The sequence below is a fragment of the Gopherus flavomarginatus genome, chromosome 3 (assembly GCF_025201925.1).
Source record: "Gopherus flavomarginatus isolate rGopFla2 chromosome 3, rGopFla2.mat.asm, whole genome shotgun sequence".
Taxonomy (NCBI): Eukaryota; Metazoa; Chordata; order Testudines; family Testudinidae; genus Gopherus; species Gopherus flavomarginatus.
This window is the reverse complement of record NC_066619.1, coordinates 101,731,902-101,749,517: the sequence shown is the minus strand read 5'-3', so window position 1 is coordinate 101,749,517 and position 17,616 is coordinate 101,731,902. Positions and strand designations below refer to the sequence as shown.

The window sequence follows — 17,616 nt, the reverse complement described above, 5'->3', positions numbered from 1 at the left end:
AAGACCTTGCATACAGATGTCAAACTAACAGGCTTATAGTTACTTGAATCACTTTTTTTCCCTTTCTTAAAAATAGGAACTATGTTAGCAATTCTCCAGTCGTATGGTACAACCCCTGAGTTTACTGATTCATTAAAAATTCTTGCTAATGCGTTTGCAATTTCATGTGCCAGTTTCTTTAATATTCTTGGATGAAGATTATCTGGGCCCCTCAATTTAGTCCCATTAAACTGTTCAAGTTTGGCTTCTACCTCGGATGTGGTAATATCTACCTCCATATCCTCATTCCGTTTGGCATCCTACCATTATCTCTAAGCTCATTAGCCTAATTAAAGACTGAAGCAAAGTATTTGTTTAGATATTGGGCCATGCCTAGATTACGTTGCTCCACTGTTAAGCTGGCAGCCTCCCTACGTGCCCTCTCCCCAAAGCACCTCCCACTCACTGGCAGACCTCATGGATCAGCGCTTTTCCTCTCCTCCCCCCGCCTCCTGCCCGTGGCAATCAGCTGGCTTGCAGCATTCAGAGGGGAGGGAGGGAGGAGGAGCGAGGATGTAATGCATGAAGTAAAGGGGCAGGTGGTTGGAGGGGAGGAGAGGTGAGTCAAGGGTGGGGGCTTGGGGGAAGGGGTGCAGTGGATGGGCCGAGGGTTGAGCCCCCTACCCCCTGCAAAGTCAGTGCCTGTGCTTGCAAGAACAGGAAGAGGAGCAGCCGGACAATCCATCCTCTTCTACTCTGACTCCACCACCTCAACCCAGCTTCATACTCAGTAATGATGACTGTATTAAATTCTTTAAAATTGTTTTAAAAAAACCTTATACCTGTATTAAATTGCTTGTTTAAAACGTATATAATGCCTTTTATCTGGCAAAAACAATTTTCCCTGGAACCTAAGCCCCACTATTTATATTAATTCTTATGGGGAAATTGGATTCCCTTAATATCGTTTCACTTCAGGTTGCATTTTTCAGGAACATAACTACAACATTAAGTGAGGAGTTACTGTATAGCCTACATCTGCTGACTTTCAGGACATGGTGAAGGACGCATTTGTTTCAACTGGCCTTTGAGGAGAATTTCAGTTCTCCCTACGTACTAGGTGGTATTGGTATTTAGACCTGTTCAGATGGAGCAAGCTGACTGACATTTGTGTTTTGTTTTTGTATTTTGAATAATTGGCAAGGTGCACAGATAGTTTATTCAAGAGTATTTTATTGCTCTGAATTGAAAGAAAATAATAAATGTAACTGAGACACAGCTAGTGCCACATCCTGTTACCTGATGCTCATTTTGTCCCCAGTACTCTCTGTATGACAAAAGTTGTGGCATCTCTTGGAAGCAAGCATGTAGCTTCTCTTTACTCAGTTACCACAATGTCTCTCATACCATTCTACCTGGTGTATGCCAGAGAAACAGGATCACGTCATCTTCAATGACATGAGTTTTTCTTCAATAAATCGGGTCACTTTTGATTAACTAAAGTCGAGACATCAGTATGAAATTATTAGATATTTTCAAATTGTTAATTTTCTGTATCTAAGTGTTACTCAGCATCTAAACAATCTGATAAAACTATTATACAGGTTTGTCATATACTGCTTATTACCTGCTACAAAGCATGTTTAAGAACCTGCTGTCACTCAAGAGACATCATCTGTCTCCCTTTAACCATAACAAATGTGACTGCTTACAGAAGCCAAGTATAGCCCAATTCTTCTGTAAAGGTTTTAATCCATACATCAAGCACCAGCTGCTTTCTTCACACTACAGTCTTGTTGACATTTCATTATTATTCATCCTGTGTTGATACAGTCACTTGCCCCTGTCAACACCAACAGGTAAAGTCATTTGCTTGAAAGCCATGGTGATCTAGCAGATTAGACATTAACTTGTGGTGCTAAACCTTGTTCTGTGATCTTTCCTATAACCTCTGATAATCAGTTTTCCTCATCAGTGAAATCAGGGTAAATGTATCAACCTACTGCATAATTCAATGATGACTGTAAAGGTGCTATTTAAATGTGCAGGAATAAGCAAAGTTAGTGACAAGCTGGAAACAGATTTTAGTACCTCCTTTCTCCTAGCTCCATGCATAATCCACTAATCCATATGGCTTTGGGGGACTAACAGCATCACTTCCAACTCCTCGAGAGTGAATTCTTTTAAAAATATGAACAGCTGAGCTATCAGACGCATGCATTGTTTAAAAAAATAAAAAAAAAGTTCAATTTTCCACAGAAAAATTGCCAACTTTTGAAAATAATTACTTGCTTTACAATCTTGAAAAAAGCCACACTTCAACACATATATGTTGTCTAGATCTCTCTTCATTACAGCCATTATTCCTTTTTCTCGATAACTGAACACAGTAATGAAAAACAATATTTTGGACACTTCACTTTTTTCAGTTAGCAGTGGTCTTGAGTCCCTCATATTCGCTCTTTAGGACATATTACAGATGGTTCTGGTTATAAAGCAGTTGCTGTTCATTATGTGTACAAGAGTCCCCTTAAGATAGAATAGCTAGATGATCTTAGAGGAGTCCTTTCTAATATTCACAAGCCTACACTTTTTCCATTAGAAACCTCATGACAAAAGGACAAGAATGCTTTATTCTTTACAAACTTTATTTTAAAAAAATATTTACATAACGTTTCTATTTAAAGTATTTTTTTGGATTCATCTCCCACAAATCTATCAAGAATATTAGGCAGAAATAATTCAAGAGGAAAGACAAGAGAGAGAGAGAGAGAGAGAGATCAAGTAGACTTTTTTCAGTCCATTCAGTCTCTGCAGAAATTCAAATAAAATAAAAGTGTTCAGTTCAATATTATGCAGGCAATTTAAGCCTAGAACAAAATCTTGAATTAGTAGTTTTGTATTTTATGTTTCATACTCAGAGGGTACAAAGAAATTAGAAGTTTAAGGTTAATTGCTACAGATAGTTTAAAACTAAAAAATTTTAAGGAAACCATTGCTTCAACAACATACTACATGTTTATCACTAACTAGAAAGCTAGATATCACCTACAAGATACAGAATGGGTTTTTCATTGAAAATAAGAAATTCTCCTGGCTTACAAAGAAGTATCTTAATTCCAGCCATTAGTTGACCCACCTCATGATTTCTGCTATGAAAGGAAACAAAGTTTCATCCAGACTTCCATATTATTTCAATATTTTTCCATTTGTGTGGGATAACATTTTCCACTAGAAGCAATATCCCAGATAAGGTTAAACAATTTCGCTGGAAAAAAAAAGTTCAATTTTGTTCTTCTTTTAAATTCAAGAAACTTCAATCTCTAGGGCTGTCAATCTTTTATAATCACTGAAATTTCATATTTCTTCATTAAATGGACTGAAAGGATTCCCCACTGCCCGAACCAGAGTGTCTCAATGCTGTTCTGGAGTGTCCTCTAGGGCAGGGGTGGCCAACCTGTGGCTCCGGAGTCACATGTGGCTCTTCAGAATTTAATATGCGGCTCCTTGTATAGGCCCCAACTCTGGGGCTGGAGGTACAGGCACCAACTTTCCAATGTGCTGGGGGTTGCTCACTGCTCAACCCCTGGCTCTGCCAGAGGCCCTGCCCCCACTCCACCCCTTCCCACCCTCTCGGGGGACAGTGCTGATTGGCAGGCTGCCGGTGGGTGGGAGGCTCTGGGAGTGGGAGTGGAGGTACTGATAGGGGGCTGCTGATGTACTACTATGGCTCTTTGGAAATGTACATTGGTAAATTCTGGCTCCCTCTCAGGCTCAGGTTGGCCACCCTTGCTCTAGGGCAAGGAGGTAGTTCTAACTTCCTAGGTATTTTTGTTACTCTCAGCAGCATCAAAATCTGATTTTTCAGGCTCTGTGTTCCTTCTGTCATTGGCATCACTGCTAAGATTACTAACAAGAGGACACATTAGATAGAATACGAATTTTTGTGATAAGGGCACTTGTCCACTAAGAACTGGACCAACACAATTCATTCATTTTAAAAGACCATTTAACAGCCATTTGATAGTAATGACTTCACTAGCTAGTCTTGAACCAGCAAGCAGGAAGTGATCCCAATACTAAACTTCTTAGCCATCTCTATGAAGCCAAATCAAATTGGTTTCACTATCTCAGAATAACCATCACCATCTCAGAAACTACAGTTTCAAGTGGGACATGCTAGTGATTGAATGCAATCAATAACTGTCTTAATACAAAAACAGAATCACCATACCTAATATAGGCTGATTAAATAGAGATACACTCCACTGTCTGAAAACAACAAAAATGCTTGAAATTTTCAATTGAGCCAGTAAGAGTTATGGCTTACGTTCTATAATAATAAAAAAGAAGAAAACAAATCACTTATATAGTATTACTGTAATTTCAATTCATGTGTTACTGCCAGAGATACAAAACCACTATTGTGTCTATAATTATGAACCAAGAACATACTTCAATGAACAGTATTAACTAGCAAGGGGTTTAGACTCACCCTTGATTTTCCCAGTAATAATGGGAGCTATGCATAAACAATGAAGGGAGAATATACCATAGTGTCTTAGGCACCAATGGATATGCAATTGCAACTAAACAATGGTCTGAAATATGATCAACTAAAAATGCAAATCATAATTAGTACTGTCTCATTCATTTTATTTGTTTAAAACTTTACTATTTAATAAATCTATATTCATTTGTACTGCACAGGAAATCAAACACCCCTATGCATCACATCAGAGCCTTTCTAAACTCAGACAACATTGAAGGGTACCATTCTGATGATGTTTCATTTGGTTTTGCTAAAAACTATGTAATGAGAAAAGATTACGGTTATATGAAACAGAAACAGTCAAGAGTGTGAAAAGTTTTACAAAGTTTTCAAAGCATACATTTCTCTCAAAAAGAAACTATGGATATTTTTTATTCTACACATGTGGAAAATAATGTGAACTTTCTTTTTAGACTCATTTCAAATGCTTTTCATGGAATGGATACTTTCTTGTATTTCAGAATCAAATCCCTCTGTGTCATTTCTAGAATGATCTGCTGTTTGGTGTTTACTTTGATCTCCTCGGACTGCAACATTTACAATTCCAGTTTCATTTGTTCTGTAGATGTGTTTTTTTGAGGAACCGTTTTGGCTGTCTTCACTAGAAGTGGCACTGAATTTTTTGCTACCCTTGCTCTTCAGATTTACATTGGAATCAGAAAATGAACACTGACTAGTAGCTGATTGCTTCAAAGAATGTCCTTTTGTCTGTTCACTTAATTTGACACTCTTCTCAGAGGATGATGGCCTGCTATTTTTGGATATTTCCTTTCCTTGATTATCCATTTGAGCTTCGGTTTCTCCCAATAAACCTTGCTGCTGCTGAACAGTGACCTGAAATTCTTGTATTTCTCTGGGAATGGCACAGGTATTATTCACAAGGACCTGAGAATGGATGAAGCCAGGAAGAGAAACTTTGAAGTCTCCACCAACATTCTGAAGCAAAAGATTCAAAATAAAATCAAATTTCTTAATGAAGCCAGGAAGCCACTAATTTAATTTACTGTACTATTACACAGTCAGCTTTGTAAAATACATACGTAATGAAATTGGATGAGGGTACATTTTTATAACATCCTTTGAACTTTCTGGAAAAAGTAGTTTAGGAAAGAGAGTGATACTGAGAGTGGTTAGGGAAAACTAATGTAGAAGAAATGGGCATATTGCAACAGTTTTGCTTGCCCCATTTATTTTGGGCCTTGTTCTACACCTTAAAACTGAACCAGTTGCACTGAACGAGTTAAAGCACATTGGAGTTAATAAAGCCAAACTAGTCATGCAGAATTATTTAAGAACCATTACATGCTTGCCTTGTGCCCACACTAGTGTTGTCCTAAATTATTTAAATTGCAATGCCTTCTTAGTACCTATCCCACAATCTGTTCTGTGTTTGTACAGCCCCTAGCAAAATCATGTCCTGGTCCATGACGGGGCTACTCGTTGCCATGGTAATACAAATAATAATCTCTAGCTCCCAGTAGCAGTGGATGGTGGGAGATTTTCTGAAGCCACTGGTGTACTGTGGACAGCAGTGGAAAGATTAGATGAACCCTTCAGTTAGTCTGCATTCACATCGGCACTAACACCCTCCAGGGTGAAAATGTTCAGATAAAAACAAAGAAACATACATTTAAACTGGGAGGGAGGGAGGAGGGGAAGGAAGGGGCAGGAAAAATAATCAGGCCTTCCTATAATGGGTTAAGTTTCCAAAAAAAAAAAAAAAAAAAAAAAAAAGATTCAAATCATCTTTAAAATCAGTTACAGACAGCATAGACGAGGCTCCAGAGGCCAGAACCACAACTAAATCAGTCACTAAAACAGTTTTAGCAAGAAGATCCTCATCTACAGTAACACTCCAACTAGTTTTAAACCTCACTCAGCTTAACTAATATTAAAACTGATTTGATTTAGTCGGAGAGTATAGACCAGTCCTCATAATTCCACAGTGTCCTGCAGTTGGTAGCATGCTTGTAAACCATTTGGAGTACTTTTAATGTGGATGCGAAGTGTGTTACAAGCATGCTACATGGTTACAATGATATTGTAGCAAAACCAATTTTTTTCTACAGTAGACAAGGTTTTGGATACCGACTCATTTTTTAACCTTGCCGTTAAGATCCTCTGGAACGCTCAAGCTGACAGCCCCCAGATCTGCACATTTTAAGAATGGGTGTTCTTACTGAAGGGCTCTTGACTCTGGAATCCAATTCCATGTATTCCAACAGACTCAAAAGTTTTAAACAAACAGTTTAATATTGTACACAGCAATGAATGATTGTGAAGCTTGGTTGAGGTTGTGGAGTAAGAGGGTGGAATATTTCTCAGGGAATGCCTTGCTGCTAAATGAAGTAGCAACACTCGGCTGAGCCCTCAAGGGTTAATATGCTGTTGTTAATGTAGCCTCACACTCTACAAGGCAGCATGGACTGAGGCAGGAGGGAGGAAATACAATAGATGCAGGGCAGTAGCTGCAAACACTTTCCTGAAAAAACTGAACATGATGCTGAGCCCATGCTATCCAGCTGGAGCGCACCATTTGCTCCTCCTTACAGCACATGCACTGACTTTCCAAAGTGCTCGGGGGTGCATGCAAGGTGAGTGAGAGGGAAAGAGACGTGCATTGTCCCTTTAAGTACGCTGACCCCACTTCAAGTACATTGCCCTATTAAGCAGATCAGACAGGAAGCAATAGCTTCTGGCAAGCTCCCTCCTTTCTGTCCAGGAGCCCTGCCCCCCTCAGGGCCAGCTCCAGGCACCAGCCCAGCAAGCAGCTGCTTGGGGTGGCCAACGGTGAGGGGCAGCACATCCGGGTCTTCGGCAGCAATTTGGCGACGGGTCCCTCAGTCCCTCTCGGAGCGAAGGCCCAGCTGCCGAATTGCTGCCGAAGACTGAAGCGGCAGCAGTAGAGCTGCAGATTGCAATCACAGCTTTTTTTTTTTCTTTTTGCTGCTTGGGGTGGTAAAAACCCTGGAGCCGGCCCTGCCTCCGCTCTGCGGAGACGGGGTATGGAGCGGTGCATGGGGACTGGAGGGGGTCAGGAGCAGGGGAACATCCCGATATCAGCACCCCTCTCCCACCTTCCCCCAGCAAGCAGGAAGCACCTGGGAGCAGCTCCAAAGCAGAGGGCAGGTCAGGAACAGCACTGTGGGGGGAGGGCCCCTTGAACTGCTGCTAGGCAGCTGCCGAGCCACATACCTTACAGGGAATTTAGGGGAGCTGATGGAGGACTGCTGGGCCCCCCCCCCCGGTTCTAATTCCCACAAGAAGGGGCTGCTCTTCCAGAGAACCCTGCAAACAGTGGATAAATCAGGCAGCTGCCAAACAACATTATAAGGGAGCATTGCACAACTTTAAACTAGCCTATTCCCTAACAGATCAGCAACGCAACAATGAAACAACGTTAATCGGGACAACGTTAAGTGAGGAGTTACTGTACTTCCGATTCCCCCGCCACACACACACTTACTTTGCTAGTCTGTGTTTGTTCTTGTCTTTCTTCTTCATATGATTTCTCCTTTTGTACAATAGCAGGTTTGCTGACAGTAGAATTCATTTGGGGATGGCCCAACAAACCAAAATCAGATTGGTCTATCCCAGCTATTGTAGCAAGTTGTCCAAGTCTGTTAAAAGAATGTGTGTAAAATGTGATCTTTCTGGAATGAGTAGTAATTACCTGTACCAGAGGAAGGAAGAGAGCTGCTGCAAAATAAATATTTGTTTGAAATTTCCCTTTTAATATTAGGCTTTTCTAAAGCCTGGGGAGTCCAAAGATAATAAAAAATTATGGCTACTATAAGCTACAGGTGTTGCCCTCCTGCTTTTGCACTACAAATAAGACAACTTCAACTGGGAAGCGAAGAAGCAGTAGAGATGGAAGGGGTGCTGGGAAAGGAAGAGTAGATGCTTCTATCTTATGGGTTACTTTTTCTGCCCCGTACTACCAGAGAGTCAGGTTGTAATACTTTTATTAACAATGATTATCTTTCCCTATTAATCCCAGACTCCCAGTGAAATCAATGGGCCTATCTATGCAGTCAGATAATATTCAATGTGAGCAAGAAAATCACAGTTTGGCTCAGAGAGAAGAAAACCCTACAGTTTTTGCCAAGCAGATCAACTGACAGGATTACAACAACATTTTGTGGTTCTAGAATACAAAATAGTGACCTGAGAGGAAAAAATTCAAACGACTGACAAAAACCCATTAACATTGACTAAGTATACAAGGAAGACAGGATAAAAATTAACTTAAAAACATGAAAGAACATTTTTTTCTAAGGAAAAATTTGTATTTCAAAAGGTCTCTCTCACTTAAGGAGTCTCATTCCCAAAGAACCCTTACTAAGAATAATCTGAGATAAGTGAATTAATCTTATTTTTAATGACAGGAACGACACATACATCAAAGGAACATGCAATACAAGCACACACACACAACAATAGGTGAGGAAAAAAAGTACAATCAATTTAACTTATTATTATCCCTTCCAAAGTATATACTAGCTGATCCACAACTCCTGCACTGATGGGAACCAGCAAGTAGTAGGAAATTTCCCTCATCAATGGGGAGAACAAAAATTTCCAACTCAGACTGACTCCGTGAAATATCAGAAACATTTTAATATATTTAATAATACCAGTATGTTTACTGCAAGAGACCAAAGGAAGACTAGAGTGTCCTTCATCAAAAAGCTGCTTTTGGTTTGGTCTGATGCATCAGCATCATAAGCACTTAGAAGAGGAATGCACTGACAACTAAAAAGTTATACTGCAGATCTATTTGAAAGATATGGCATACTACACACATGGCAGCATTGTCTTAGTACTGTGTGCTTTTACCGCTGCAGAGGAAATCCTTATTGGATAATTTGTGGCTTGATCATTTACTTTATCCTCTCATAGTCACCATAAACATATGAAAGAGAAATTTTATCATAGTAGACCTGGAAGCTTTGTACCCTCTCTCAAAGACTTCTCTCCCATGCCAGACTTCAAGGTTATGTATGGTGGAAGTTAAATTTCACCTTGTTGGCCACATACAAAGTATGCAACTGTTTTTCCAGGTTGTGATAGAGCAGTGGTCCCCAACGCAGTGCCTGCAGTTGGCATGGCGCCCACGGGGCATCTATCTGTGCCCACGTACTGGCTGTCGGACAAACATCCGCCAAAATGCCACCTAAAAACAGCGTCAAGAGGCGTCGCCACCAAAATGCTGCTGATTTTTGGCAGCATTTCAGCGGCGACGCCTCTTGACATTGCCACTTCTTGGGAGCATTTCGGCGGAAGCTTGTCCGCTGGCCACAGTCCTTGGTGGCTCGTCATCCAGCGCCAGCCAGACAAAAACGGTTGGGGACCACTGTGACAGAGTATAGGACAGGAACAGGTCAGAAAATTGACTGATACAAGTGAAAAGCAAAATTTCTGTTGAGAGCCAATTCTGGAGTTAGCCTGAAAACCATCTTTGGGGGGGGGAAGAGAGGGGAGAGGAAGGAGAATAAGCTGCATGTATAATTTTTGGATGGATAATGTCCCCAGCTCAACAACTCATAGGCGAGAAGAGACTATCATGATCCTCGTCTAATCTGACCTCCTGCACATTGCAGGCCACAGAATCTTACCCTCCCACTCCTGTAAAACACCCAGAACCTTTGACTGAGTTACTGAAGCCCTCAAATCATAATTTAAAGACTTTAAGTTACAGAGAATCCAGATGTTTTGGTGTGGTGATTGAACCAAAAAAATCTGAAACAAAAATTTGGTTCATTTCAAACGGAAAAAAAACTGATTTTTTTTGTTTTTCTTGTCAAATAAAAATGTAATTTCAAATAGACATTTTGTTTAGAAAATATCAATTCAAAAATGTTCATTTGGACATTTCTGAATTTTTAATTTTTTTTCTGCCTGAAACTATTTGGCCAAATTCAATAAAGTTTCGGTGCCCTGAAAAATGCATTCACTGAAAAAAAACAACATTGCCTAGCTCTAGATTCAATCTGAAAAGGCCCAGAACAAGGCAAACCTCTCTTTTTTACCTTGCCCCTCCAAAATCTAGGGGGCAGGGGAAATTGCCTCTTTTGCTGGATTTGGAACAATGGTTCCTAGCCAATGAGACTTATCACTGTCTGGTCAAGCTTGTTGTTTGAGTTCTGAGGAAGGAAAGAAGACAGGAAAATCCAGAGGAGCAGTGTCTAGGGGCTCTATAGACAGTCTCTTCCTAACTGGAGAGTTCACATGTCTGAAGTGTAATCTGCACAGGAGGAAAAAAGTTCTTCAATCTTTCTCCAAGAGCAATTTGTTCATGAGGTAATAGAATTATTTTCTGGAGTAGAAGCCATTTGGAAAACCACCTCTATTACTGCTGAATCAGGGATTGGTTGATGGAAAGAGCTGTGTGAGTGAAATTTACAAAAGCTATATTTGCTCATAAGACATCGGAGAATGATCAAAAGCCACTAATAATTCAACTTTTAATCATCTGGCCTACCAAATCCATTAGAGATTTTTGGACTGAGATTTTCCTGTGTCTAGTGGTCTTGTCTGAGATGAAGAAATAGAGAGCCAAACTTAAGGTCCAAAAATATTTTGACTAACTTGTTCATTTAATTCTGCCATAGCTTTTGTGTGGCCTTGCTTTTCTTTTTTGATTTAGACCTGTAAGTGTATATCTTCTAAGAGTGCAGAGGAAAGCCTCCAGGCCATGCTACTCCATTCCAAGGTTGTCATGGCAAAGGCATACTGTATATCTTCTGAGATAAGCAAAAAGCCAGTGAGGGAGAGAAACCGCTCTTGGAAAGACGATAGAAGGGTCAACAAAACAAACAAACTGCTGCCTCTAATCAGAGTCTGAGACCAGAGGTCCCATGTGCAGAGGGCGAAGGAACTTTCCTCTCAGCACTAGGATTTCTGAGAGCCAAATTTCCAGAGCTGCTGGGAAATGGAGGTAAGGGGGGAATGCTTGGAAGGAAGGAGAAGTTTCTGTATCTTAAAAAAAGAAAAAAAAGAGGAGGGAGTTGGAAATCCTGAAAGTCGATCCTAGAGACAGGTAAGTAAATTTGGGTCATTGGTTCTACTGAGCAAAAAAAAGTTGGGAGGGGGGAAGTTTATTTTCTATTTACTCCTGATAGTGCATGTCTCCCTTCCAGGTGTCTAGGAGACCCATGAGATCCTCTTAGACACCTAGAGGGGAGGCATGCCCTATCAGGAGGAAGATGGGGCAGGAACAGGTGGAAGATGTAACAGAACAAGGTAAAAAAACTCAGATATTATAATAACCTACCCAGCATCTTTAAGAAGATCTAAAAAAGCATGAAACTTTTGGAAAGAGGTCTCAATGCTGCCCAGAACACCTTCATCTTCCAGAATCATGTTGGTTACTGACTGCGCATGAAGAACCTCAGACAGAGAGAAGTTTAGATTCCTTAATCGGGCATTTTCAACTTCCAGCTACAAAAAAAGATGAGAAAAAAGTAAGTATCACAATGTTATCACTAAGGATGATATAAAAGTCTTGAAAAAGGATGCAAGGCATTTCAAACTGCGCTCTTTTAGCTGAAAAAAGTGTTCTGTGAAACACTTTAAGCAACCAAGACAGTGTAATCATTATCAACAGAGAGATATCTCTTAGCAAAGGTTAGTATTCTCTTTATATTTAGTGTTACATGTGTCTAAACCAGATCTCATAATGGGCCAGTACAGTGGCACCTTTTGCCAGCCGCCTTCTTGTGACTGAGAATTTTAGCTTTCATTTAAGAAAAAAAGGAAGTCTGCCGTGTAGCAGTGTCCTCCTGAATTTATAACAATAGCTTTGAAAGTTGTGAACAGTCCCTCATACTTCTTAGTGAGGTCTTAATTCAGATGCGCATTGAAGATGATTTGAATGTCAACTCTAAGGCTATGTCTGTCTATACTAAGAGACCTTACAAGAAGCACAGCTGTACTGGTGCAGCTGCATGGCAGCATAATCTCTCATGTAGCCACTCTATGCTGACAGGAGAGGGCTCTCCCGTCAACATAATTAAACCACCCACAAAGACCAATGGTAGCTATGTCGATGGGAGAAGCTCTCCTGACAATATAGCACTGTGCACACTACCACTTATGCTGGCAAAACTATGTCACTCGGGGGTGTTCTATTCACACCCCTAAGCGACATAAGCTTTGCTGATATAATTGGTAGTATAGACAAGGCCTAAGTATTTCATTGTTCATGAAGGCATGTAAGAAAGGAGAGGGATTTACAGATCTGCACAATCTACCGTGGGTGGCGTTTGAAAGAGTACCATGACTTATCTTTTTCCTCCCCAAACAAGGGGCTTAGCAGAGTAGAGCATCTGATCCCCATTAAGGGAGAGCCAAGTCAATAAAGCCCAGCAAGACATTTAAGCACCCCACCAATGGGAAGCCAAGCCCTAGGAGCTCAGAAGTGCCCACAGATATTATTCCAAATCTACTGAGGGACAGTCAAGCTCAAGCTGTCCAATGGAGCCTAGAGTATACACACAACTATATTTTGGACATCCACATCCTGTACTGGGAGTGATGCCTCATGGCAACTCACATGGGCTGAGCTTGGAAGAGTACTGCCACATTTAAACCCAACATTTACCTCCAATCTAAACTCTACATAAGAACCCAAATCCACTCATACATTGTTTCTTTGAAGCTGAGTTTTGTTTAAAGGAATCCTATTTACTTGTTACTCTCTAACCAGGAGAATCTTTCTAGTAACTCCACAGAGACATAGTTAATTGATTGTCTATTATAAATCACAAGCAATCAAAGATTAATCACTCTTAACAAAAAGTGAACAATCGAAGTGGCCTGGATGCTAGATACTGAAAGCACACTGAAAACAGCAGCTGGGCTAAAACGGGAGTTCAAGGCTCTGAAATGGGACCAGCAGTGAGAGACCAAGAGGGCAAACACACATTACTAAACACAAATGTTGCCATTTCTCTAAAGCTGGTAAATGAGACATTACTTTGATCTCAGTTATTCACATCTTTTCTTAGCTGGGACTACAGCAATGCAATATACCTGGGCATGAAGCCTGCAATATTTAGGAAACTAACTGGTAAAGAATGCTGCAGTGTCTCTCTCAGCAATACAGGCTACTGTGAAGACATCAACCCTGTCCCCTGTTCCACATTGGCTTCCCGTAGAAAATAAAATCAAGTTCAAGGTGTTGGTCCTTATCTTCAAGATGCTCCAAGATATCTAAAAAATAAATCACCTAATGCTCCATGATAAAGACTATGGTAATCAATTATGATCCTGTGTGACAATGCAGCTCTTCATAATAAGGGTGAAGCTCATGTGTATGGAAGACAGAACATCCTCAGAAGCCAATCCAAGTCTGTAGAATGAACGCCCTCAGGAACTAAAGACCATTATAAATCTCACCACCTTCAATGCCAACTGAAATATGCATTTCTTTGACCTTGCCTTCTCTTGCATATAGCAGCATGTATATTAAAAAACAGCATTCTACCTAACAAGTCACTCCCTTGTATGCACTTCTCCCGCGATGGTGAGAGAACGAACAACACGTGACAGATGTTAGTCATGTCACTTAAGACACTGCTGGAAAGCATTCAGATATACCAGGCTCATCAATGTACTATGAGCCTCTATAGAAAAGAATGGAACTAGTCATTTTAAAACAATTAAAACCCTAGATTTTTTTAAAAAACTAGTTCACATAATGTGGCTTGACCATTATAGAATATATTAATGCACACATAATTGTCATTGATAGTTCCTCCAAACTAAACATTTAGATAATACGACGTATGCAGCTATAAAAGCAAATGTGAACTGATATTAAATATTAAACAAACAATAACTACCTCCATTATCCGTTCATCAGCCTTTACTCTTGCCCTTCTTTCTTCCTTTAATTTTAATAGACATTCTTCCAGTTCTGTCTGTCAGAAAGTAGAATATTATCTTTAAAGTATCAGACACACCTAGAATACTCTATAAATATATTTGTGTTCTAATTGGATGTATACTCTTAGTCCATAACATTATAGATATGATATAGTCACCTGCAAGAAAGTCATTTTTGGTTTACTAATATGTAATTTTGAGGCAGTGGGGTGATTTGATGGTGAAGAAAGGAGAGAGAAGTACTTTTCGTTTTCTAATAAAATGACAATATCATTTAGCCAGATTAAAATAAAAAAGTTTAAATGTGACTAAAATGTTTACTTTAAAACTTTAAATGTTATTGCCAACGTTTTTCAATAGTCTTGTGTTGCCAACTATAAATTCAGGGATCGATTCTGTTCTTCTTTTTGTCTGTCTTGTTCTAAAAATAAATAAGCCTAACTGGTCAAATCTCAGAGTGGGTTTAGAAAAAGTAAAATGCATTTTTATTTGATAGCTACATTGATCATCCAGGACTGTGAATGTTTATAGAAATATGAAGATTTCAAAGTTATAGGCATTACCCTCCAATACTAGATCTTCCCTCAATTGGTTACTTGATTGGATTAAAGAGCTTATTTTAAATTTCTATTTTAATTATGTTTTAATATTTTTATTTTTCAGGACCCCAAACACTTTGGTAGGCTTAATAAACAATATTTATTAATAATTATTATGATTATGATTATTATAAAGGCAACAAAAGAAAATAAAGGTCTAAATCAAAATTAACGAATTCAGATAAAAGAAGGGAAGACTAAATTGGAATATGACATTTTGGATTATACTCCTCTTTTATACCATGCTCCAAGACCACCAATGTCTGAGAGATTCTTGAACACTGATCAGTGAAGATGAAAATTGCATATGCTAAAAGGAAAGTAGAGCAGAGTTGTAGCAAAGATGTATATGACAAGGGCTGGAGAGGCTAATTGGCTGCCTCTCCTCAAGTGACAGGTCACACATGAAGCTTATTTCACCAGGAATGGCCAACACTACTATTGGAAGCACTTAGAAACAAAGATTCTTCCATCCGTTATCCCATTTAAGGATAGTTATCACATATAACTAGTGTGGTCTTGTGTGGCACCAAATTAAAAAAACAAAACCAACAGTTGTTTGTCCTTATAACTGTGGTTCTCCCACATGATTATATGCATGGATCTAAAATGTAGGTATTGTGCACAGCCTCTGAACTTTTTGGATAGTAATGTCTTTTGGTGCAACATGTACCACCACTCAAGTTCACATTAGGGAACAGATACACAACTGGCATTCAGTTCCTTCCTCTAATATTAACAATCTACTGTAAGACTCCAAAATAGTGGGTAGGTGGGAAGTTAGTACACATTGATGCAATCAAATTCCCATGAGCCACAGCTGATCAGAGTGTCCGAGACAGGAGGAATATTAAAAACGATACTCTTGTGAAACTTTAAAAAAAAAAAGTCAGCTCTTCTAGGAGGTGGGAGGAATAGATCTAGGGATAAGCAAGAGGTCTATTGCAAGTTCTAGAACACACTTAGTCAAAAAAAAAAGGGTGCTGACAGAATTACTCAGTAACAAGTTACAAACAACTAGAAGTGCAGGATTTCAGCTAGGCTTCTCAAGAGTTTCTCGAAAGTCTTGAAACCCTGAGTTAGGGAGGCTGGTGGTTCAAGCGACAGGATCATTTACAGACTAAAAATATGAGAATGGGCCTTCTACAGCCTCATCTTCCTCCAGGTACTCAGAGCCAGAGGAGAGTTTATGCAAGGACAGCTACAGATATGTAGAAAGCCTCACAGAAACTTATCTTAGAGACAGATCTAGCTGAATACAGACTTCTTCCTTCACAAGCACTAAAAGGTACTTGTCTACGACAGACTTTATGCCATTACAAAGGGGAGTTGGTCTTCGCTTTCACAAATCAAGAAAAAGGGGGACTTGCAGGGGGGGGAAAAGAGTCAGAGATGCTTAGGAAAACATTCCAATAATGCCAAAACTGATTTATTTTTTTTTTGCCAATGTATAACACCACATTAAAAATACCTTAAGAGCATAAAAAAAAAACCCTCAAAGTTTTTTCTGAGGGGACAGCAGATATTACTGCATTCCTGCTTCTTGCCTACATCAGAAGAAATTGTGTAATAGTTGGGGTTACATCTCCTTCGACATTGTCTGATGGGTCGGGGAGGACAACAACAAGATATGCAGGTTGATGTGCACCAGAGACACTAGCATCCAGAAAGTTCCACATTTGCATGCTGAGGTGCATACGCCGCCTCATCCTGGAATCCAGGCAGGCAATGCTTGAAGAAGAATTTTGGAGTAAGCCATAGATTTTATGGATCTGACCAATTCTCAAAGTGCTCTTTGCATCATTTAAGTTTTTCTCTAATGTTACCAAGTAATTCTTTTGTATTTAGGGTTTTTAAATACCAATATATACTTTTGCCCTGGGAAGAAACTTGGTTCAGCATTCAAAGAGTGACAAAGTTTATTTATTTTAATGTTTGCTGTTCTGGCTAAGTCACTACATTTCTTCCCAGGGAAAAAGTTTATAGCATGGTTAAACCCCTGAAAATAGAGGTTTGTAAATAATAAAATAATAATATAATAAAAGAAATAATAATAAAGGATACACTTTAAAATGGTACTGCAAACAGCCCTACAATAATTCTTTAGATAACAATTTCATGGCCATCTATTACATTATGTAACATCAAGTCAATAAATAAATTCTTAATCTAGGCTCTGCCAGTTTAATATACCACATGTAACAGACTTCTTAATTATCATTATTACATACTTGCCCATCAAAAGTACATTAGGTCTTATAGATTTGCCCAATAATACAAACACTACTGGCACACTGCTTACTACTGTTAACAGTCCCAAAGAAGTGGTAGGCACAACCACTGAGACTAAGTGTTTGCAGGATTAGGCCCTTAATTAGGAACAAGCAAATAAGTGTCTACACTGTAGAGAGGAAAAAACAATTTCTGGTGAATCTCCTCCTAAGTATTATTAGAAGCCAAAATTTCAAATGAAGTTGACTTAATTGCACCCATTTGTCATACTAAAACGTGTGCATGTTCCAGGTTTGTTGTGCAGCCTTGGTACTCACTTTTGAAATGTGTCCTTTTGTTAGTTTACCCTCTTCTGCAGTCCTT

At 39.4% G+C, this 17,616-nt stretch overlaps 1 protein-coding gene across 1 annotated transcript in view; it reads right to left on the bottom strand.

The window, feature by feature from the left end:
- Positions 1-2,760: 2,760 nt before the first annotated feature.
- CEP78 (centrosomal protein 78) overlaps positions 2,761-17,616 on the bottom strand; it is a 33,109-nt gene continuing 18,253 nt past the window's right edge. Inside the window, exons 8-11 of the mRNA XM_050945433.1 lie at positions 14,380-14,457; positions 11,808-11,974; positions 7,998-8,151; positions 2,761-5,467 (exon numbers count right to left, since the gene is read on the bottom strand). Of these exons, the coding sequence (XP_050801390.1) occupies positions 4,952-5,467; positions 7,998-8,151; positions 11,808-11,974; positions 14,380-14,457 (915 nt within the window). The 3' untranslated portion in view covers positions 2,761-4,951. The remainder of the gene's footprint in view (positions 5,468-7,997; positions 8,152-11,807; positions 11,975-14,379; positions 14,458-17,616) is intronic.